At 40.3% G+C, this 25,099-nt stretch overlaps 1 protein-coding gene and 1 long non-coding RNA gene across 2 annotated transcripts in view; one reads left to right on the top strand and one right to left on the bottom strand.

Moving 5' to 3' along the window:
* LOC126418535 (uncharacterized) overlaps positions 1–19,159 on the top strand; it is an 89,480-nt gene extending 70,321 nt beyond the window's left edge. Inside the window, exon 4 of the long non-coding RNA XR_007575862.1 lies at positions 19,020–19,159. This is a non-coding gene — a long non-coding RNA (uncharacterized LOC126418535). The remainder of the gene's footprint in view (positions 1–19,019) is intronic.
* LOC126418533 (serine protease inhibitor I/II-like) overlaps positions 13,704–25,099 on the bottom strand; it is a 40,314-nt gene continuing 28,918 nt past the window's right edge. Inside the window, exons 3-4 of the mRNA XM_050085341.1 lie at positions 23,458–23,577; positions 13,704–13,901 (exon numbers count right to left, since the gene is read on the bottom strand). Of these exons, the coding sequence (XP_049941298.1) occupies positions 23,465–23,577 (113 nt within the window). The 3' untranslated portion in view covers positions 13,704–13,901; positions 23,458–23,464. The remainder of the gene's footprint in view (positions 13,902–23,457; positions 23,578–25,099) is intronic.

Raw genomic sequence — 25,099 nt, 5'->3', positions numbered from 1 at the left:
TAAGCGTTTCCGGACACATGTCCACGTAACATACTTTCTTTCTTTGTGTGTGAGAAATGTTTCCTGAAAGTTTGGCCGTACCTTTTTGTAACACCCTGTATACTCGATTCTTTTAAAGTGTATCTTAATTAACACACAATTTTATAGCGCTCACATAGCCTGCACTTTGGAATACTGACAATGATATGCAGAATTCTGATTACAAAGAACATAAATAGTTTTTGCATTTTGAAGTCATATACGGGGGTAGCGTTAGGAATGGTAGGAGAAATTATACAGGCTGTCCCAAGGGGAATGATCAGTATTCAGGAATATGACAGGAACGATAATTCGAGGCAAAAAAGTCCACAAAACATGGCCTGTGCTTGGAGCACTTCTTCTGATCTCTTCTAATACAAGCGCTTTGGTTTCCATATTTGGGGAGGTGGTGGCATGGACCTGTTGTGTCCTCGCCAATGGACGCAGCTGGAGCTGCCACGTTGAAACAGTTACCGATTGGCGCCACGGGCGGCGCTTTGAAGTTCGCAGTCCAATAAGCAACCTCTGCGCCGCCGCCAATGATAAGGACTTCCTTATTGTGATAAGCGGAGGCCACAGACAGCAACGGACGGTTCATGTTCGGCGTTGGCGTACTACAGTTCTAGTGCGAAGTTCCAGAGGTGCAGTTCGTAGCCACAGTTTGTTGTGGCGATCAACCTGCGAGATTTAGTCTGCAAGTGGAGTCGACTATAGCCTTCGCATAGGGGCAGGTGATAGGCAGTGTGGCGCCCAGGTTGGGCATAGTCTTGTTGGCATAATATTCAGTACGGCACGCCTTGGTAGGCCACTGCTTACTTGTACCTGTCCGCAAGCGCATCCAGCGAGTTGCTGTACAACTTTAATTAAGAACTGCAGCGTGTCTATTTGTGTGTCACTAATTTGTTTGCTCTGTCACAATTCCTGCATTTGTAGACTTAGAGAAAGCTTTTGACAATGTTGACTGGAATACCCTCTTCCAAATCCTGAAGGTGGCAGGGGTAACATACAGGGAGCGAAAGGCTATTTACAATTTGTACAGAAACCAGATGACAGTTATAAGAGTCGAGGGGCATGAAAGGGAAGCAGTGGTTGGGAAGGGAGTGGGACAGGGTTGTAGCCTATCCCCGATGTTATTCAATCTGTATATTGAGCATGCAGTGAAGAAAACAAAAGAAAAATTCGGAGTAGGTATTAAAATCCATGGAGAAGAAATAAAAACTTTGAGGTTCGCCGATGACATTGTAATTCTGTCAGAGACAGCAAAGGACTTGGGAGAGCAGTTGAACGGAATGGACAGTGTCATGAAAGGAGGATATAAGATGAACATCAACAAAAGCAAAACGAGTATAATGGAATGTAGTCGAATTAAGTCGGGTGATGCTGAGGGAATTAAATTAGGAAATGAGACACTTAAGGTAGTAAAGGAGTTTTGCTATTTGGGGAGCAAAATAACTGATGATGGTCGAAGTAGAGAAGATATAAAATGTAGACTGGCAATGGCAAGGAAAGCGCTTCTGAAAAATAGAAATTTTTTAACATCGAGTATAGATTTAAGTGTCAGGAAGCCGTTTCTGAAAGTATTTGTATAGCGTGTACCCATCTATGGAAGTGAAACATGGACGATAAATAGTTTAGACAAGAAGAGAATAGAAGATTTCGAAATGTGGTGCTACAGAAGAATGCTGAAGGTTAGATGGGTAGATCACATAACTAATGAGGAGGTATTAAATAGGATTGAGGAGAAGAGAAGTTTGTGGCACAACTTGACTAGAAGAAGGGATCGGTTGGTAGGACATGTTCTGAGGCATCAAGGGATCACAAATTTAGTTCTGGAGGACAGCGTGGAGGGTAAAAATCTTAGAGGGAGACCAAGAGATGAATACGCCAAGCAGATTCAGAAGGATGTAGGTACTGGGAGATGAAGAAGCTTGCACAGGATAGAGTAACATGCTGAGCTGCATCAAACCAGTCTCAGGACTGAAGACCACACCTCTGTCCGCCTTGGAGCACCTAAACGCAATACGACATACGCGAGCCGTTCTACCCAGGACGACCTGTACACACCACTGCCAACCAAAAAACGTCCAGTAAACTTGGGCTCTAAAGAGCATAAGTTACGAGCTTTGAGCACTTGTTCATCTTCGCTTCTGTGAAACACAGCTACTGAACAAGTGCTCATAGCTTCTAACGTACCCATTTGAGACCCCAAGTTTATTGGAGTTTTTTGCTTCGAATGACCGTTCCTGTTATATCCCTGAACATTGACCATTGCCACTGGGACACACAGTATACAACTTTTGTCACGCACCAGTACGGGCGTACATTTTTGGCCGTTTAGTTATTTTTACGACGCATTACATTTACCATACGTCGAACCTCAGGTAAAGACAATATTTTATTTTCAATTAATTTTAAAAAATGCTTTGTCACGTAGAAGAGACACCATTGTTAAGTTTATTTTCCATAATTTCGTGTTTATATTTTCCATTGTAATTTTTGACGGTTCGGTCATAAGCAAAACTTTTGTAAATGCGTCAAACAGTCGAGTTCTGGTCCGTACATCTACAGTGCTCTTCATCAGTACCCGGCGTAAGGGGCCTCAGCTCGCCCAATTGCTGGGAAAGTCACTGATTCCAGACGGAGGGATTAGTCGACCTTTTCTGGGTGTATATTTCAATTGGCGCAAATTCCATTTGGCACAGCTCACAGGACACCAGTTTGAGTCAACAGTCACCTACCAAAGCAGGCGCTGCCCAACACCACTTCAGATCCCGAAATCACTGACGCATTTAGAAGAATGGTTAACGAAACTTTGGCAGTTTCAAGTGAGTTCGATTTCATGGTAGGTCGACTTGTTACGTATCTCATTTGATCCAAACCTGACCATTTCTGACGACATGTCGCTTTATGCAGATTCTTGAGCTGCTGAAGCTCGGAAAAACATTTTCAGATCATCGTCAACGAGATATAGCAGCAGACGAACACGCTGTCTTAAGGTCCACAGTGTGTGACAGGCAGTGTACAGTATCACGTGAGGACCACGCGCGATATGTAAGTGTTTTTTCGAGATACGCAAAAGTCAAATAGAGCTATGCGTTTCTCAAATACAAGTTTATTTTTATAAAAAACATAGTTTTGGTTATAACAGCTATACTACTGCCAACAGCAAACAAAAAAATCGTCAACATCCCTCTTAAAGCATTACGACTATACCCGTCGTTGTAGCGCAATAAACATAACTCTCGTGGTAATTGCTACGGTCGTTGTAGGCAAACAACAACAACGTAAAAGCTAATGCTGTTATAAGATAATGCATTTTTCTGTGTAAGCTACTACCATGAAGCCAAAAACTGCAACTTCCTTAGAAAGAGGAATTCAGAGACCGAAGTGTTAAAAGATCTTTCTTTTATTTTTTTATTTTATAGTTCAATTAATCGTAACTTTTGTAATAACATTTTATGCAGTTAAATAATAAATCTAAAACGCTGCGTTATAGGCTTTCAATTCGAAAACTGCTCTAAAGCGTTATTTTTGTGAAATAGCTATCGCAAAACATTCCTTAGCAGAGACAACATAATAGATTCAGCCTAGCGGTCTGTGCATCCCATTCTATTCTTGACTACCGTCTTCATCTAGATCCCAACTGTAACTTCCGTAACTTCAATTACGATACATTAATCGCCACACAGCAGTCATCAGGCACCGCATTTTTTGACACAGGTGGTACTGTTTTTGCATGAGACCATGTATCGAGCGCTGATTTCAGTTTGTATCTGACACCAGCAGTTCGCCGAATCACGTTTATCAATTGAAATTAATAAAGTTAAAAGAACGATTCAGATGGAAATACAAGCAAAGAATGAAGGTTTTCACGACCGGATGACATAGCTGCTAGTAAACCTTTCGGAATGTAAGGCCGTGGTCCAAGAAACTCTGCTGTTCCCGCCCTCCTCTGTCGACATGTGGTGTATACAAAATTCCGTGTACGTGTGGTAAAGTCTATATTGGAACTACCAACGGGAGCCTAAATACACCGCTAAAAGAGCACAAAAGTCTTTGCCGACTAAGAAAAATAGAGAAATCAGCTGTAGCAGAGCATGCTCTTCAGTCAGGAAACCACGAAGTGAAGGTTTCTGAAACAGAAATTTTATCTACAACGTGAAATTATTATCCACGACTATGTAGAGAAGCCATTGATATTTATGAGCACCACGCAATTTTAATAGGGAAGAGGAGGCAATGCAACTTAGCGACATATGGTCAGTAGTTCTGCAGAGTCGCTAGGCAATTTTGTATTTGACAAGACGACAATCGATAGTTAAGTTTTATCTTTGACAAGGATTATCTCTGCTCATCGCGTATTACTTCGTCCACGCCCGTTTTCCTGCAGTGTATATATCGCTCTCGGACGTCCGACCGGTCAGTCGGCAAGATTCAGCACAGGAGCGCCTCTGAGGATGTCCAGCGGAGTCCTGGACGAAACGTCAGGAGCAGAATAGTTTCTTGGACCACGACCTCACATCCCGAAAGGTTTACTAGCAGCTAATGGAAGCAAAATTTTGAATATTAATGGCGAAGAAATACACTCACTCATTTTGGGTATTCTAATTAGACGGGAACCTTGTTTCGGTGGCTCGAACGAATTACAAATCATGTTTGTGTTGCATTTAGAGCCTTGTGATAACGTCATTGGTCAAAATCGACAGATGGTACCGAATACTCTGTTATACCTGGCCACTATACACCGGGTATCTTGCGTGATGTACTTGTAGCTAGTCGTCTTTGAGCGTAAATAGACTTATGAATTCTGGTAAACCTCTGTGTAATTTTAATGAGTTTGCTATGCATAATGTTCTACTGTGGGTTGCCTGTTTGAGTCGGTGATTCATTGCAGTCTCTCCACAGTAGTTTTATTAATGTTGCAAGGCAATGAAACGGGTGTTCTGGTTGTCGTACTGACAGAATTGTTATCACCATGTTCCCGCAACTTTTCAAGGACTCGTCTGCAATCCTTCAAGCTGTCGGTCTAAATGACGCTTCTAACACTGAAAGCTGTACTGCCAACTAACGTGTTGCGTGCTCGAGGTGAAACGCCGTGAGAACAAGTGCGTTGATTTATGTCGACTCACGTGAAGGCTACCCACGATGCTTTCCAAGAACATTCTGCTAATTACTGCGTCTTCTCAAGGACATATACGTCCTCCCCGACGGCAAAACTCAATAGCTCAAATCTCAGTCGACATCACTTCAAATTCCCCAAAGTATTTCTGCTTAGTTACTTGCTTACAGATCATGCAGCGACCTTACAGAATGCCTAGATCAGATCGCGTCCTGTGCAGCTTCAATCTCGTTTCCTGTGGACCATAACTGTTGGCCGGCCGTAGTGGCCGTGCGGTTCTAGGCGCTACAGTCTGGAACTGAGCGACCGCTACGGTCGCAGATTCGAATCCTGCCTCGGGCATGGATGTGTGTGATGTCCTTAGGTTAGTTAGCTTTAATTAGTTCTAAGTTCTAGACGACTGATGACCTCAGAAGTTAAGTCGCATAGTGATCGTAGCCATTTGAAACATTTTTGAACCCTAAATGTTGCACGTCTTTCCGTACTCCATCCTTCCATCTTGATCTAGGCCGTGGTCTTCCTATCAACACTACATTTGGAATACCATCTACATGCTCGCAACATGTGAAGCCCATTGCACTCGCATGGCCTTTGCTTCTTGTACAATATTGTGGTGATTCATCATAGCGCGTATCTCTTATAATGTTTCTTTCATACACAATCAGTTTTTGCCTATAGCTGTTGGTGATACTCATTCTGTGCCACATAACTGTATTGGGCAATTACTGTACCACGTGCGTCCATTTTAACTTTCGTAAAGCACTCCACGAACCACGGACCTTGCCCCGTCGGAGGAGTGGCTTGCGTGCCTCAGCGATGCAGATAGTCTTACTGTAGGTGCAACCACAACGGAGGGTTATCTGTTGAGAGGCCAGACAAACGTGTGGTTCCTGAAGAGGAGCAGCAGCCTTTTCAGTAGTTGCAGGGGCAACAGTGTGGATGATATTCACAGATCTGGCCTTGTAACATCAATCAAAACAGCCCTGCTGTGCTGGTACTGCGAACGGCTGAAAGTAAGAGGAAACTACGTGCCGTAATTTTTCTCGAGGACGTGCTGCTCTGCTGTAAGTGCACGGAGAACTCCATCAACTCCATCAAATTACACTTCGCACTTAAGACCACAGCAACAGCAGAGATTACCCATGATTTCATGATTGATGTTAGGTTGTTATATGATTTGGAAGCATTAACGATTCGTTCCTTTACTCCTCGCTAGACATTATTCCTCCACTTGAATCATGATTCCAAGCATTTATAGTTCTCAAGTACCTACAACCTCATCTCTCCCGCCTGTAGATCCCCAGGTAAGTAATTGTTCACCCTTCTATCATTTGCAACTTTTCTATGTTGATTCACAAGCCCATCTTCCTTGCACTACTTCACTCTTTTCATCACTTCTCCTCTTGACTGTACTATACAGGGCATGGATAAAAGTATGCAAACACCGCGGGAAATGCGAGCTTGAACAAAAATGTAGACGCGAGCCAAGCCTACAGGTTGTGCTGTTGTGTTTGACCATATACGGCACCTGTGCAACGTCCTCAGTACGTTGGAAGTGTCAGTCGCAATCAGAGCAATGTTCTGTGTAGTCGTGAGTGCATTATGTCGGAGATAAGTGAATTCGAACGTAGGCACATTGTTGGTGCTCGCATGGTGCGCACTTCTAAACCAAGGGAGCCGAAGTGTCGTGTCTGGTCTTTCAAGAGACGCTGGATCGTAGTTATTAAACTGCATACAGGAAAAGCGGGAAACCATCATCCGCTAAGTCTCAACGCGGTCAAAGTGTGTATTGAGTGATCGCAGTGGACGGTCATGACTGTGACGAAAAATAAGAAGACGATAGCTGCAAAAGTCACTGCAGAACTGAATGTTGCTCTCGAGAACACTGTCGGCGTCAAAATATGAGAAAGGGATCTCCATAAGCAGGGAACTGCAGGGTGAGTTTGAATTCAAAGACCACTCATCAGAGATGCAGATGCGCTTGACAGGAAAACGCGGTGCCCAAGCCGTAAAACCTGGACTGGGGAGCAATGGAAGAATGTCGCACTAGTCTTGCTTACCACTGTTTCCAACTTCTGGCCGAGTTTAGGTCCCAAGAGTGGAACATGACTTGGGTTCCACCTATGATTTGGGCAGCCATAGCGTGGTATTTCATAGGAGCTTTGGTTACCCTTCAATGTGGCATTACTGCCAAGGGTTGGGCGAAAGTTTGGCTGATAGGACCATCCCATGGTGCAATGTTTGTTCCTAAACGGTGTTCCAAGACGACAGGGACCCTGATAACAGCGCTCATATCGTCCAGCATTGGTTATGTGTGCACGAGAATGCTTTGTCAGACATCTCCTGGCTGTCACCAGATCTCAATGGGACTGAGGTCTTGTGGTCTACTTTAGAGAGAGAGGTACGTGATCGCTATCCACCTCCATCATCGTTACCTAAACTTGCCGGCCAGAGTGGCCGAGCGGTTCTAGGCGCTATAGTCTGGAACCGCGCGATCGCTACGGTCGCAGGTTCGAATCCTGCCTCGGGCATGGATGTGTGTGTTGTCCTTAGGTTAGTTAGGTATAAATAGTTCTAAGTTCTAGGGGACTGATGACCCCAGAAGTTGAGTCCCATAGTGCACAGAGCCATTTCAACCATCTTGAACCTAAACTTGCCACTATTCTCCAGGTAGAATGGTAGAAGACTCCCTTTAAAGCCATACAGCACCTGCATTTATCAATTCCGAGATGACTGGAAGCTGTTTTTGAATGCCAATGGCTTCACTACACCGTGTTAGGCATAGTAATGTGTGTTGTTTCTTTGGTGCACCTATACTTTTTGTCCAAATCCTGTAGCTGTAATGTCATCTGCCTATGCTTGTATTTCCAGATTTTCACCCAGACCGATGACCTTCCTACAAATTTCGTAATTTATTGTACGAGGTGTTTCAAAAAGATTCGTCAGTATTTGCAAGACTTTTAATAAAGATGAAACGTAGCTGGTATTTTAACTTCAGCGTCGAATATAGAAGTTCACCTGCCGTATGTTGCCTATACTAGCAGTTGGAGATAGGTGTCTCCCAGACTGAGATAGCTCGCTTGTTCATCACACAGCCGCGCGGGTTTAGCCGAGCGGTCTCGGGCGCTGCAGTCATGGACTGTGCGGCTGGTCCCGGCGGAGGTTCGAGTCCTCCCTCGGGCATTGGTGTGTGTGTGTTTGTACTTAGGATAACTTAGGTTAATTAGTGTGTAAGCTTAGGGACTGATGACCTTAGCAGTTAAGTCCCATAAGATTTCACACACATAAAATATATATTCATCACACAATGCGTGCAGAATCAGGACAGAGGCAACACAACAGCTACACACGTCTTGTGTTATCCGTTTCAGCAGGTGCAGCTCAGTTGCACCTTCGTGTAAGAGGATTTCTTAACAGTGAGCTGCCTCAGAGTCTGTGTCTTTGCGCGTCCGCTTTCAACAACTTTGAGTGTACTGCGTCGCCACTTAGGAACATCATTGAACGCAGTGACTCAAACGTGCTCTCAAAACTGTGGGACGAGTCTCACTGTCAAGCGAAGGTTTGTCGTGCACCTTTTATCTGGAAGGTAATTTAAGAAGTACGCCACGTTATATTTGCATGCATGTAAAATATAAACTCTTGTAATATCAGGCAATTGTTTTCAAAATAATAACTTCGTACTCCTGTGCGTAACTTATAGCGAACCCCAATACTCTATCTGCATCCATGTAGGAGGTATATAGCCTAGTGAAATCGCATCAGTCCTTTCGAAACACCCTGTAATTCCCTCTGATCACTTGCAATAACTTACATCCTTTTTTGCTAAAGCATTGAACACAGTGCCCTACAAATTTAAATTAAAACATGATACTAGCAATAGTATTGCTCGCATTCTGTTCAACACTAAAGACAAGATTCTACCTTTAAAACAGAGTGTAATTTATAGGATTTCCGCAGTCTGTGTGCAAATTATATGTCAGTCAATCACGTAGGTGTACAACCAATCTGACTGAGAATGAAAATAACTGGAGACTGAAAGAAAGAAAGATTGCACCTTTGCTGAATACCCTTTGAATGTCATTCTTGTTCAATTAAATGTGACGTTCTCCATAGATGAATTAGAGACAAAAACTAAGGTTACTTGAAATTTTGAGCCGGCCGGTGTGGCCGTGCGGTTCTAGGCGCTACAGTCTGGAACCGAGCGACCGCTACGGTCGCAGGTTCGAATCCTGCCTCGGGCATGGATGTGTGCAATGTCTTTAGGTTAGGTAGGTTTAATTAGTTCTAAGTTCTAGGCGACTGATGACCTCATAAGTTAAGTCGCATAGTGCTCAGAGCCATTTGAACCATTTTTTTGGAAACCTGACTATTAATAAACACCAATAAAAATATTCTAACACCGTCCTTAATGAGCAAACTTACGAAGGCAGCATCCAATTAATTTTTTCTCACCATTATGTAATATGGTTATTATAAGTGTTCCACATCCACACTTCAATAGACTCCTTTCCCCAGTCCCCTCCCTCCCCACTACGCTTTTTCACGAGCTTTCCATCACATTCATCGGTTCGTCCATGTCAGATAATAGGCTGTTCCATTGTTCACTTGTTCGACTTTTTCGCTTATACATTCCTTCAATTTTACTCTTTGAGTTTGAAGTAATATAAGATTCATTTGTTCAGACCTTCTGCGTCTGTTTCAATACGCTTCTACATTTTTATCGATAGATGGTAGTAAAATGTCATATATCTTTGAAAAACAATCCTTATCCGCCTATGAACTCACGCTGATGTCGTGTGGACTGTTCAGTTTTAAATTATCTGAGGATGACCTAGAAACCCGGAAGCCGGTTCATATCGAACTATACCGAGAGAGGCGGCGCAGTGGTTAGCACACTGGACTCGCATTCGGGAGGACGACGGTTCAATCCCGTCTCCGGCCATCCTGATTTAGATTTGCCGTGATTTCCCTAAATCGCTTCAGGCAAATGCCGGGATGGTTCCTTTGAAAGGGCACGGCCGAATTTCTTCCCCATCCTTCCCTCACCCGAGCTTGCGCTCCGTCTCTAATGACCTCGTTGTCGAGGGGACGTTAAACACTAATCTCCTCCTCCTCCTCCTCATATCGAACTATTAAATAAAAGTTATTGTGCAACATTAATACTGTATTTTTAAGCGCACATTGGTGTAAATGCAACCAATCTCTCACGTTCCATCCGTGAATTGAACTTAATGAGAGTTGCGATGAAAATTATCCTTTGCCTCACACTTCACAGTGATTCGCATTAGAACCCAGACCCCGTTTTCGCGGCCGCATTCCTTACTGGGTTACATATGCAAGACTCATGTCCATTCATCACAACTGCAGTTCTAACCAGACAGAAAGTTCCACAAAGTCGTGCAGCTGACTGCGGAGTGAAGCAGACCATAGGCTGCGCTTAAAACACGCTCCATCAATTCATTTTTCTCGGAGGTGCTTATCCAAAAAGATACCGAGGTCAGCAGAGTTTATACAATATAAGAAAGCTCCTGCAGAAGTCAAGCTGAGAGGGCAGTAGTGTCTGGGTAGCTCAGCAATATAAAGTATGAGCAGTGACTGGTGATACGTACTCTTATGGTATTCGTGTACATGACACAGCGTTGGAGGTAAAACTGTAGAGGGAAGACTTGAATACGGTAATCAGGTTGAAATAGATGTAGATTTCGGTAGTTATTCGGGATGAAGAGGCCTGAACAGGATAGACTAGCGTGGAGTTATGCACCAAACCAGTCTTCGGAGTGAAGACAACAACAATATATTCAGTGCAACACGCACCATCCTCTTACCTGGCTTTTCAATCTGATGTGTGTATATAAACTCACTGAAAATATTAGTGCTGATTGCTACTCATTAGAGTGTAAGCATTCTTCGCTACTTTTTAACTTCATTGCCTGTCTTATTAGACATTTTACAGGTGAACTGAAAGACAATAAATAAAAAAATATAAGAGCGTTATCATTCGATAGGAAATGTCCAGATTTGCACATATTTAATCTACAATTTTCCCAACCATCTGCTCCTATTAATGAAATGGCTCTTAACTTCTCTGATGAAAACACGGAACGAAGTAAGAAGGCTAAAGTAAGTTCATCGTCACTTTCACCCGTATTCGGATGTGTAGTCCCATTGCAGGTTACTGATACAGCAGTCTTCCTGAGGTCGCCAAGCGCGTCCGATGTTTCTCCCGTCCTATCTTTCCAAACTCTGGCTGGTGTTGTGGTGTCTGGATTTGTTTCTGTATGAAGCTTTTTGTTTATATTCATCAGTGTGCTTCAGAGCTACTTTCATTTTCAGTTCTTTGCATGTATCTTCAGTGTCAATAGTGTCTCCTTTTCTGCTACCTTTTACGTTTCCCCAGCTTGTTCTTCACTTCCTGCTCTCGCCACAAGTATTCGGACGCAGTTTCTTATGTTAATGTGCGGCGGGAAACAATTTGTCGTAGTTCCAGATTTTTATTCTTTATTGCCTTTTGCTGTACGATTCTACAATCACTTTACAATTTATTTAATTTCTATACGTTCTCGGTAGTGGATAACAACGAGTATCATTATCTTCGTCGTTATTCTTAAGCTAGGGTACTCAACAACGTAAGTTACGAAATACGAATGCTTGGTCTAGACGGGGCCATTGCGCATTATTATTAATTACTCTAGAATCTTTTAATTTATGATTTGATATTTATACACAACCTAAGTGAGGTTCTCAGCTTTCCACGCATATCTGCAGAAAACTCGGTCTAGGTATCACTTGCACTGGCTATCTATGTACTCCCCAGAAAAGCAACACGCAAATTTTTCCGTCAATTTTGATTGGAAAGAGCGGAATTTGTTGTTGGACATCTTTGAATATTTCCACTTCAGCCCCTACAATTTCATGAAGTTCGGATAGGTGGCGGCGCTCTCTAGCCTTCAAAATGGCGTCTGTATCGGTGATGCCATTGAGTTTCTTTTGGCGGAAAACTAGAGTATCGCAGATATTCATAGGCGCTTGCAGAATGTAAAGGGAGACCTGGCAGTTAAAAAAGCATGGTGAGCAGTCGGGCGAGGAGTCTTTCATCTACAAGGTCGGCCGGCCCCACACAGCTGCGTCTTCTGCAAACTGGGAACGTGCGGACACTCTCACTCGAGGCGATCGACGGGTTACAGTCGAACACCTCGCTGCTCAACTGGACGTCTCTGTTGGTGGTGCTGACACACTCGTCCAACGGCTGGGATACTCAGTGTGTGTACCCTATGCATTCCTCGCCGCCTACAGAAGAGCAACGAAGGACCACCTGTGCAAAATGAAGGAAGGGAAGCAGTACGTGGTTTGTGGGTAGATTATTTATGCAGCAATACTTTGGCTCCGACGTCAACGTGTAGAGTCGTACCATACGAGCATACAGGTCTTGAGGAAATAATAGGGTTTTGTAGCCAAAAGAATGGGGAATCCTGTGGTGTATTAGAATCCTGAATGAAACCAACCTGCTTTATTGAATTCCCCTTGTACACAAACAAAGTGTACAGCAGAGAGCGGACACCATTGTCGTCCCCTTCGTAACTGGTGTGTATGGGCACAGAATTAACATAATTGTAATAATCGCCAACTAACGGATGGGCTATTGTCCATCAAAAGCGGAAGGATAAATGTTGAACAAAAAGAAAAATTATTTTGTTTGACATGTCTTCTATTCAGTGTTAAAGACAAATATGTGCTTTTGACAACTTGTCGATGTGAAGTTAAACCACTATTATGCCAATGGCGACATGATTTTCGGAGCACAAAAAGCTCTAACCCTCCCTCCAAATCTTCGAAAATTTTGCACTTCGTCTTCTGTACCTGTATCCTCTGCCACATCTCAGAAAAATCATCACAAATGCAATTTATAAAATTTAGTAATTCAGAACTAGTCAGCTCTTAAAACCACTTCCTTATATGTTTCTCGATAGTGAATCAGAACAGCCCCGTCCCTATTTCCCTCCCCCCCCCCCCACCCTCCGCTCGACCGCCGCCCACCTACTTCCTGCGTGAGGGAGGGATGAAATAACAATAAAGGGAAAAACATATTATTTCGTCCCTTCTTCCACCTTGGTAGCTTGTTTCTTTGGTTGTATATCAGAGGCTCTAGACCTGCTGTATCAGGTCTTTGCTCGAAAAAAATATCACAAGGAAAATTTTTATGTCGAATTGGTTGTGGAACATGATCTGAAAACTCTCGATTATTTTACTTCAATGTGGGTTTCCCCCTAAACAAAGTCGTATAGACAATAAAGAAACTCAAACGTCTGAAGAATATGAATTTAATAGCACTCTACCTGATTCACTGCTATGCAGAGGCTGTAATATTGCTAAACTTCTCACGAACTAAAGAGTAGTAGCTGACACTGGAAACCACACAAATAATAACCAACACTTAATATCACCGAAGTAGAAAACTAATGCTTGTAAGAAATAATATGAGATGGCTGCCACATTGTTTCCTCTGTGTTTAATAAAGTAGAAGTACGACTCTTGAGAGAGTAGGGAAACTGTCAATGAATGGCGAAGATACACAGCCCTGACATTTTATTATCAGAAAATATATTGGTTTTTGTTTGAAACAGAAACAGAAGGTGCGAAAGAGGAGGACAGAGTTGATGAGAAACGTGTATCACAGGCTGTTGCTCCAACGGCCAGGAAAGTTTCCAGCGTTTCACCACATGGCTGTTGAGTCAGGGCAGCTCCAAAATCCTTCGTTGATTGGTAACTGCAAAGAGAGAGTCCGTTATTAGAAATTTGACAATACGGTCACGGGCTCCACAAAGACATCATCAGTTCATGGTATCCTGTATCATAACGGCACAACAATTGACCACTAGATATCATGGGAGACAAACCCACCACTGTAAATGGAGGTTGGGAATACTTCCTTCTCAACAAAGACACAGAAAGAGGAGATTCGGTCTGCTAGGAGACCTGAGTGACTTCGACTGCGGACTAGTCATTGGCTGTCACCTGAGTAATAAATCCGTCAGCAACTTATCAATACTTCTAAAGCTCCCCGACTGTTGGTGACGAGAAGTGGAAACGCTAAGGAACAGCCATGACCAAACCAAGACCAGGCAGACCCCACACGCTGATGGACTGGTACCATCGACCACTATGAAGAGTGGTTATAAGAAATCGCATGAAATAAGCGTAAAAAAATCACTTGTGTGTTCCAAACTGCTATCAGCAGGTAGCTAGCGCAACGACTGTGTTACTGGAAACGAGTAATTGGGAAAGATGAATCACACTGTACCCTATAGCAGTTCAATGGAAGGATTTGGATTAGGCGAATGGCTGGAGAACATTACCTGCCATCATGTGTAGTGCCAGCAATGAAGTACGGAGGAGGCAGTGTGGCGTTTAAAATATGTAAATACTAAATGTGGAAGGACACAAACACATTTCTCAGAATTGTGTACTGTGCACAGTAAAGGAACAGTTGGTTTATCAGCATACATTGCTCCCTGTCATAACACTATTTTATAATAAAAACAGTTTTTATATGCAAATTTTCAACAATTTTATTTTTCAAATAATAATTTGGGCATCAATCAAGATTTTGTAAGAAACTACTGAGATCTGACTCATTTGTGAAAAAATTTAAGTGCCAGCACAGTAGCATGTAAGACATAAAATTAAAAAATCTCAGTTAAAATAAATTTTCCAAATCATGAAACTCAGTATTATTATTATTCGTTGTCTTTAATCCATTGTATCAAATTTAATCTGTCCATCTTCAAAAAATGAAAGCCACAATTAGTTATTAATTTCAAATATCTATTTCTTAAACTCATTATTAAACCCCATACAAATGTTTCTCCATCTGCTATTAAAATATTCGCATCCAGTAGTATAATATAAAACATTTACTTGTAGCTCACTATTTTTTTAAAAAATTAGGGTTGCTTGCATTATTGAGCTTCTTGAGTAGAGGCTCCACTTATATAGAAAAAATGTTATTAAGCATTTTTTTGTTTTTCTTATTAAATTGTATATATCATATACTTCTGAAGAGAGAGCAGAAACCATATGCAATACACTGGAATTGAAGTATTTGATTATGAATGTAATAATAATGAATCATTTTTTGAAAGATTTCTTGAAACCTTCAGCTGCCATTCTTTTTATTTCATGTAGAATTATGCAATTCTAGCCTTAGGACATTTTCAAGTATTTTATGGATGATTTTTTTAGTAGTAGATTATGTCATATACATTGTTTCTCCTAATATAGTGTGAACATATTGGATTTATTTTATGAGTATAACATGGTGTCTAGGAGCAATGACATACATGACGTAATCTACTACTAAAAAATCATCCATAAAATACTTGAAAATGGCCTAAAGCCGAAATTATACAATCATACATGAAATAAAGAGAATGGTGGCTGAAGGCTTCCAGAAATCTTTCAAAAAAATTCAGCACAATTGTGGACCCTATCACATTGAGAATTACAGAATAATGAAAAACATCCATATGGCAATGCATCTATTTTATTTTCCAGAATATATATTTTGTCATCAAAGGCACTCAGTGGGTTTTTGTTTACCTCAATTGAAGAAATTTGATGTTTCATGCTTCATTTTAAATTCATAGTTCTGTACTGTTCTGTGCTGTTGAACAAATAATCTATATAATCTTCTTAGCTTATTTTATTTTAAACAACATGTTTCCTAATACCATTCGATTTTTTTCTATCCGGTCACCAACTTTATAAGCATACAGTTTTGCTCTCAGACCACAAAATTCTTCCTTTACTTTTCTGTTACATTCATTTTTTCTACAACACCCAATTTTTTACAACTTCTTGTTTTCTTGTTTTCTTGTTTTCTTGTGAAATATATATCTGCTGGATGGTCGCTAGAACCAAATTTATCATATTTTAATTCTATTTTAATTTCATAACTGTATAGTCAAAATCATACATCAGCTCTGTAGATGAATCAAATACTCTCATACCAATGCAGACAAGTTTATTAAACAAAATTTTAGTTTTATTCATATGCATTGCACCAACATTTTCAAAAAATATTGATCTTCCTTTGAAGTTTGGCTTTGCCACAAATTTCTCACATTTATCTCCATCTGAAATTCGTTTTATATCCACTCTTTTCCTAATATTTTACATCGTTTTCGCAAATACTGAAATATCCATCAGTTTGTTGAAATCTTTTTCAAAACTTTTCTTTGCTTTCATTTTCATTTCTCTATCAAATTATATATATATGTATAAACCGTTTAAATATTAAAACTCTGTGCTTTTTTGTTGTCTTCATTCCTAGAGACAAATACAGGGTGTTTCAAAAAGGACTTTACAGCTTTACAGCTTTGAAAATTCATATAAAATAATTCATAGTATATACAGAGGTGACTGTAGTGCCAATTTGTAGGGAAATACATCACGTTTTCTCTCGGATAGTTCGCTAGTGCCGAATCGCACCGTATGGAGCGCTATCAGCACTTGCATTAAAGATGGCTGCAGTCACTGGACCCGAACATGCTAGCTGTGTGTTTTGGTTTGAAGAATCGACGCCAGCGACAGCAGCCCAGCACAATTTTCGTACCAAGTGCGCTAAAGATCTTCTAAGTAGGCCTACAATTTATGAGGGCATGAATGTTTTGTAGAAATAGGGTGCTCAGTAAGTCTCTCCATGACAGAACCATCAATGGAATAGTGTACGGCAATACGTTACAGCAATTTTTGATACCACAGATCGATGAAGATGACCAAGAACGAAATGTGTACTTCATGCACGTTGGTGCACCACCCCCCACTACCTGGCTCACGTCTGGGATTTTCTCAGTGACCGCTTTTCAGGTCAACGGATTGGCTGTGATGCACCAATTGCATGGCCCTCACTTCCCCAGACCTGAACCACTCGATTTTTTTAAGCAGATTCATCAAAGATATCGTGTTTGTACCTCCTGTGCCAGCTTCTTTACCTGAACGTAGAGCAAGAATTTACACCACCACCGAGCAAGTTACACCTGCTATGATACAGTGAGTTTGGGAAGAAGCTGCCAGCCAGTGTGGCCGTGTGGTTCTAGGTGCTTCAGTTTGGAACTGTGTGACCGTTACGGTCGCAGGTTCGAATCCTGCCTCGGGCATGGATGTGTGATGTCCTTAGGTTAGTTAGGTTTAAGTAGTTCTATGTTCTAGGGGACTAATGACCTCAGAAGTTAAGTCCCATAGTGCTCACCATTTTTGGGAGGAACTTCTGATGGGATGTATGCAGGATAACCAATGGAAGACACATACAACATCTTTAGTTTAAGGAAAAAAATCTTTTGTTTCCCTGCAAAAAAATACTAAACTCTGCTCTATAATTTCTCTCAATACATTTATATGAATTTTTAAAGTTGTAAAGTCCTCTTTCAAACACTTTATACTGTTTAAGGTTTGTATAGTGAATTTCATAATTATTTTCATTGTCCAGAGAAGCCAACTTACTTTCTTTAGGTACAGGCACAATCTTAGTTTCAGGAGCTAATGGTATGTCTTAATGTAAATCAGGCAGTTCTTTAGGATATTTTAGATCTGCTTGAATTACATAACCAGTTAAGTGTCTTATTTTTTTAGAATCCTAAGATTCAGGACCATCTCATTCAAATCCCACGTAGTGTGAATAAAAATCTCTCGGTGTACATGCCGCGTCAATTCAGGATAAAACTCCAAGCTTTCGACCACTACCTCCCTGGTCGTCGTCAGGGCTAAAACTGACTGTCGTGAAGTAGCAAGCCTCCCGCTTTCATATGCAAGGGACGGCTTCTAATTGGCTGGAATACGTCATAGCAACAGCGATATGGCGCGTAGTGAAATGGTGCCCTCTACTTCCATAGATGCAGTTTCTATCCCGCGTTGCTTGCAGCGCCATCCCTTGAATCAGGAGGTAAAGTGCGGGAAGTTTTTCTCTGTGTAACTGTACAGATTGTAATGCCAAGTAATTTGACAACTTTTTTTACATCATAATCTTTCACAGCACTGGGATGTACCACCTCTTATTCCTCATGTAATAATCGTAGTGGTTGTCTAGTCAGTTTTAGCATTTCATTTCAATTTAACCCAGGTGCAGGAAAATTCCAAGATGGAACATGTCATACTCATTTATACAAGTTTTTCTAAAATTTTCATACGATCAACCAATAACAAAACATCAGTTTAAGGTTACAAATCATGATAGTCACAAAAAATTATATTAAATTTTTCCCAAACTAATTTTGTATGTTTATTATCTTCATCATTTATTTCACAGTCATTTAGGTTTTTGTAAAATGCTTCTTTTGCTGGAACTGTGTTCCTTCAAATTTCATCTAAGAATCCTTATAATAATATGGATAGACACCTTTTCTTATCACTAGATTGAATAAATCATCTGGGAAAAATTTCCTAACGTTTCTCATCTTATTCTTCCATAAATTTGACGACACTTTGTCAAGACATGAAGCCATGAATGTAAATATGTCAGTAAATCTCATCTTCAAATTTTCTGTTATCTTGCCAAAACTAATATGTCTTCATTATTGGGTATCAAATCTACTGTTTTTTATAATAAACAAGGTCTTTTATGTACTAATGAGAATCTTGTTCTGTGACATCATGTACAGAAATTGCTACAAAATTAGAATTCTTCAGTTGCATTGCTACAAAATTAGATTTCTTCAGTTGTAAATTACATTTATTAAATAATAGATTTATATATTTTCCTCTTAAATGACCATGATGATGAACTTTCTTATAATTTTTGTATAATACTGTCTACATAATGAGCATATTTTAGATCATATATGTCTTGACTGTTCTGCAAGCATTAATGGTCTCATTTCTTCAATTTCAGGATAAATCCTTCCAATTTCTTCAAACACTTTTTCCATGTGTTCACTGTATTTTTTTATGAAAACTTGGTCCTTGATATAAGACTTGATCCTTGTGTTTATCAGTGTAATTGATATAGCAATAAAAAATACTTGGTTCATATTTTTTATATTTCATAGTATACAACATGTGCGCATTTATTCTTATAATAATAAATAAATAGTATAAAATCAGTTATTTAAGTTTAATTTTGTTAAATTTATCTTTTTGTTGCTAAGTTTATACTTATTTTTTAATATATCCTTGTAATATCCTCTGTTAAAATCATACTCTGATAGTATAGGATAATTTTGAATAAACTTAAAAGTTTTTTCTCATTTTTGGATTTGGTGACAATTAGGCACTTTTAATATCAAAATCTCAAAATCTGCATAAATAACAAATGAAACATTCTGTGTATGTTGATAATTTTTAAAACTTACTGAGTTACAGATGAAGTGGAGAATTGACACATCACAAATAAATTTTACTTTTTTTCAATTTGCTTCAAAACAAGCATGGATATAATTTTTGAACCAATCATGTGAATTTTCACCATTTTTGTAATAAAACAAATTTATATGTTTCTCTTTCTTATGTTTTGTTATTTTTAATCGATACACTTGATATTTTTCATCAAATAAATAAACATTAATAGGTTTATTAATTTTAGCCTCAATTTTTTAAATGTTATCAACCACTATGGCAAATTCAAAATTTTCAAGTTTCTGATCAATATCAGCCCTAACATTTTAATGTTTCATGACTCTATCCATATTTTCATTTGCAGATACACTGTAATTTTATAGTCCACAGAAAACATTTTTGATTTTTATTTTCCACAGTAACAGATGCTTTTTATTTTTATTTTTTCTGGCTTTTCGATGTAAGATGTGCCTCTTAGTGGAACATATCTATTAATTCCTAGTTTCCCACCAATAATTGTATTTAATGTTGAGCCACAACCATGAGCCTGAAAATTAGACATTTGTGTTAAAATATTTTTTTTCCCTTCCTTAAATCTTTTTAGACTTATCTTTTTCTGTAGTAATCCTATAATTTTGAGTTTGATGCCTAACTCTCATAATTTTATTAATGGCCTTATTTTCTACTCCCAAAAAATAAAGAAAAAATTGAAAATTTTGCTTTTTTATGGATAATTTTGATAAGGTGAGCTAGAAATAAAGGTTGGGATCGTAGATGTAATCTGTAGGTTCTGAGTCGCCTACTCAAATTATATATATAATTTATATACAAAGTTATCTCAACTTTCAATTTCGTTAAGAGGAAAAACGAAAATTTAGCTATCTTTACATATGATTCATATATACAATGTAAATAAGTGACTCAGAAGCAACAAATTCTATCTACTAGTCTGTATAAGACCAAATACCTCACTGTGAGCACAGAGAAAGATGACAGAACTTTAGATATAGATGGTAAAATCTTTCAAAGAGTTAAAAAATTCAAATGTCCAGAGGCAAAACTCAGTGAAAGGATTTAGATGGAGCAGGAAATAATGAAAAGAATCCAGGCAGGGAACAGCACAAGGTTTGCACTTGGAAAGCTACTGAAGTCCAAGTTTCCACAGAGATCCACAAAGATAAGTATCTACTGGACAGTAATACAACTCATCGTCCTATACAGAGTAGAGACCTGCACTATAACACTCCTAACATTTCATAATGCTGTTATGAGGCAGATTTTTGGAGCAATAAAAGATGGAAACAAACTTAATAAAAAATGTGAAACCGCCAATTTCAGGAATTTTATAAATCGTTGCACATTGAGGCTGTGATTAGAGAGAGGAGACAGGTGGTACAAGCACATAGTGCATCAAGAAGGCCAGATCACCAGTCAGGTGCTGGGAGAAGACATGAGAAGCAACAGACCGATGGGAAGACTGCAGCACAGATGAACTGATGGGAGCAGAGAAGATGTGTTTACGATGGGACGAACTGGAGAAGAGTACATGGACAGACCTAGATGGAGGAGGCTGATTGGCGAGGCCAAAAACCGACTACAGTTTGTAGGGCCAAATTAGTAACTAACTAGGTAGCCAACTAAGTAAGTATGTATGTATATCGTACAGAATACAGTGGAAGAGCGACACAACGACCATATGCTGAGCTGCTCCACAGTGACTGCAACTATATCACAGTAATTTTCCTTCTGTGTTTTGTGTTGCGCATTTTTGTTATTGTATATTACAGATTTTCCACTATTTTCAAGGTATTTTCACAGGAATCTAGCCTAACGAATTGAATGAGTCATAGTTACATTATTACTGTGTAACTATCCACTGCAAACCATAGGCACTTTATACCAAAATACTAGGAAAGTATCCCTGAAGAATTGTTGATGGAGTTTGGGTTTACCCTGTCTGTATCTCAATTTGTATAAAGGTGGGATAATAGTATGTATTTGTGATACACTGTTTCAGTTTCTGAAGCACAGAATTCTCCCAATTAAATTGAAGTTTTATGGGATTGGTGGTACAGCTGACCAATGGACAATGTCACATCTAATCAAAACAATGCAGAAAGCTGTACATAGTAATTCAAACAATATAGTCCCAGGACATTGTTCTGACTGGAGAGAAATCATGAATGGGGTTCAACAAGGATCAATCTTAGGTGTACTATTGTACTGATATATGTAAACGATCTTCTGCCAAATATACATCAAGAAGGATTAGTTCTTTTTGCAGGTGACACTAGTTTTGTAATCAGTCCAAATATAAATAAACAGAAGAAATAACAAGCAATGTTCCTATAGCAGTTTCACCCTCAGTTTTAAAAAGCTACCACATATTCAGCTCTACACATCTAGGGATACCAGAGCTGATTTTATGTTTCTCATAAATTGCGTTTTCTCAGGAGAGAGAGATGCCACAGAAGTTGCTTACATGTGTTCTGTCCCCTTCCTTATGTAGAGGATGAATTATGAGAGTGGTCGCCCACCTGGAGGTCTTTTGCTTTCCCAAAGCTGTTTAATAATTGCAACAAGTTTATCGATTGCCTGCCCTGTATACTTTCATAGCTCAAGAGCCATCTGTCGTATATGTAGATGGTGCCTTGTCCCTGAGTACGTCGATGATCTTACTAATTTCCCCCTACGTTTGTAGAGATGAACGAGGATTGATACTGGAATTGCTTTCGCAAATGATGGGATCCCTGGAGCCCCGCAGTTGGTGAGACATTCAAAATAACTTCCTCCAATCTGGCAATTACCTTCGTCACTGTGAACTAGTTTCCCTTTGGAATCTTTGAAATGTAGGTTTGGGGGTTTGTATTTGATCACATTGTGCTGTATGTATTTATAGATGTTATGTGATATTTTTTAATGTCTTGCTCAATCAGTACCTAGTGATTCTTATCAAAAGCAAGCTTCACCCCGCTGGTGATTTCTGATCCAGATTTTCTCGCGTTTAGGAAGCTGATCCTATTCGCTTAATTTTTCTCCCAATTCCATTTCTGCTAAGCATCCTGTCTTAGCTTTACTGGCGCATCTCCCTCATTGTCCCATTAAGCATGATTTCTTGATTTCGTGCGTCGGACGGTGCCCTTACGTCCTGTGGCTGTACCCTATTGTGGTTGTTCTCACAGACCTCCAGATTTATAGTTTGCAGCTTGTAGGTGAATCCTTGGACGGTGCTTAGCTTGTCTCTGTCAAATTTATTATTTTTTTCTGGGGCTAATCTTCTTGGTATATCTTAGAATTAGTCTAACTTTGACATTGGAAAAGTAATTATCTGAATCTACGCTGGTATTTCTAACAACCATTGCGGTCTGGATCCTTAGTTGCGCTTTCTGTTTAATGGCAAAATGGTCAACTTGGAATTCGCCGAGGTTGGAGATTGGAGGTGTTCAGTTCTTGTCTTTTATGGCAGGTGTTTCAAAGCAGGTGACTTTAGAACCAGACTGAATGCTCTGAATTGTTATTATTGCTATTATTACTATTGTTATTATAATGATCACACATTATTCACATTTGTTTTATTTTGACATGTGTTTGTCCAATAAACGTGACAGCAACCAGGAGAGCCGTATGCTGACCACGTACCCCTCTACACAGCATCCAGTAACGCCATTGGTAGACGATGAGATGGGGGTCAGTCGAATCCTACCTGTCCAGGGCCAGAATGCAGAACTTTCCTTTTTACCTCCCGTTCACTCTGCTGTTTATTTTTATTATTGTACGTTTTTCTGTTCAGGAATTTTTGTTTTTATGTAATGCCTTATTCAATGACGTAGTGCCAATAAAAATATATACAGTACATTACAGATTCTCGGCATACTGCCGGTTGCAACAGCAATCAGCACAGAAAAGATATTTGTTTTAGTCTATAACCGAATTTTTTTTATTTTGCCGATTGGCAAACAATATACAACAATAAACACAAGCATGTAGGTACTCACAGCAGTGCTAATTCTCTCGTGGGCAGTCTATGTGAGTGCACACTGTGGAACGGCCGTCGAGCATACACTGGCACAGGTTGCAGCCCCTCTTGAAAACCGACCCCGGAGTGCACGCGATCGCTGCAACAGGTGAACACGCTCGCTAGATACTCATACAGCTGGTACGCAACAAATATGCAGGCTAGTTTCCACAAATTAGGGAAAGATCACAAAAAAAACTGTATCAATTCGGCAAACGTAAAGCAAGAGGGCCGGAAGTAATGCTGTTACTAAATTAAGGCTACACGATAAGTACCACATGCAAACCAATGAAATCGCAGTTATCTGTACGTATGAGGTGCGTTCAAGTTCTAAGGCCTCCGATTTTTTTTCTCTGAACTGGAAAGAGATAGAAACATGCACATTGTTTTAAAATGAGACCGCGTTCATTGTCAATATGTCCCAGAGATGGCAGCACTGTACGGCAGTTGGAATTTTACCGCCAGCGGCGAGAATGAGAACTGTTTTAAATACTTAAAATGGCGACGTTTTCCTTACTTGAACAGTGTGCAATCATTCGTTTTCTGAATTTGCGTGGTGTGAAACCAATTGAAATTCATCGACGGATGAAGGAGACATGTGGTGATGGAGTTATGGATGTGTCGAAAGTGCGTTCGTGGGTGCGACAGTTTAATGACGGCAGAACATCGTGTGACAACAAACCGAAACAACCTCGAGCTCGCACGAACCGGTCTGACGACATGATCGAGAAAGTGGAGAGAATTGTTTTGGGGGATCGCCGAATGACTGTTGAACAGATCGCCTTCAGAGTTGGCATTTCTGTGGGTTCTGTGCACATAATCCTGCATGACGACCTGAAAATGGGAAAAGTGTCATCCAGGTGGGTGCCACGAATGCTGACGAACGACCACACGGCTGCCCGTGTGGCATGTTGCCAAGCAATGTTGACGCGCAACAACAGCATGAATGGGACTTTCTCTTCGTCGGTTGTGACAATGGATGAGACGTGGATGCCATTTTTCAATCCAGAAACAAAGCGCCAGTCAGCTCAATGGAAGCACACAGATTCACCGCCACCAAAAAAATTTCGGGTAACCGCCAGTGCTGAAAAAATCATGGTGTCCATGTTCTGGGACAGCGAGGGCGTAATCCTTACCCATTGTGTTCCAAAGGGTACTACGGTAACAGGTGCATCCTACGAAAATGTTTTGAAGAACAAATTCCTTCCTGCACTACAACAAAAACGTCCGGGAAGGGCTGCGCGTGTGCTGTTTCACCAAGTCAACGCACCCGCACATCGAGCTAACGTTACGCAACAGTTTCTTCGTGATAACAACTTTGAAGTGATTCCTCATGCTCCCTACTCACCTGACCTGGCTCCTAGTGACTTTTGGCTTTTTCCAACAATGAAAGACACTCTCCGTGGCCGCACATTCACCAGCCGTGCTGCTATTGCCTCAGCGATTTTCCAGTGGTCAAAAGAGACTCCTAAAGAAGCCTTCGCCGCTGCCATGGAATCATGGCGTCAGCGTTGTGAAAAATGTGTACGTCTGCAGGGCGGTTACGTCGAGAAGTAGCGCCAGTTTCATCGATTTCGGGTGAGTAGTTAATTAGAAAAAAAATCGGAGGCCTTAGAACTTGA

Source organism: Schistocerca serialis, chromosome 9, assembly GCF_023864345.2.
Source record: "Schistocerca serialis cubense isolate TAMUIC-IGC-003099 chromosome 9, iqSchSeri2.2, whole genome shotgun sequence".
Lineage (NCBI taxonomy): Eukaryota > Metazoa > Arthropoda > Insecta > Orthoptera > Acrididae > Schistocerca > Schistocerca serialis.
Note: the sequence above shows the minus strand (reverse complement) of the source record. Positions and strands in the feature narration are given on the sequence as shown.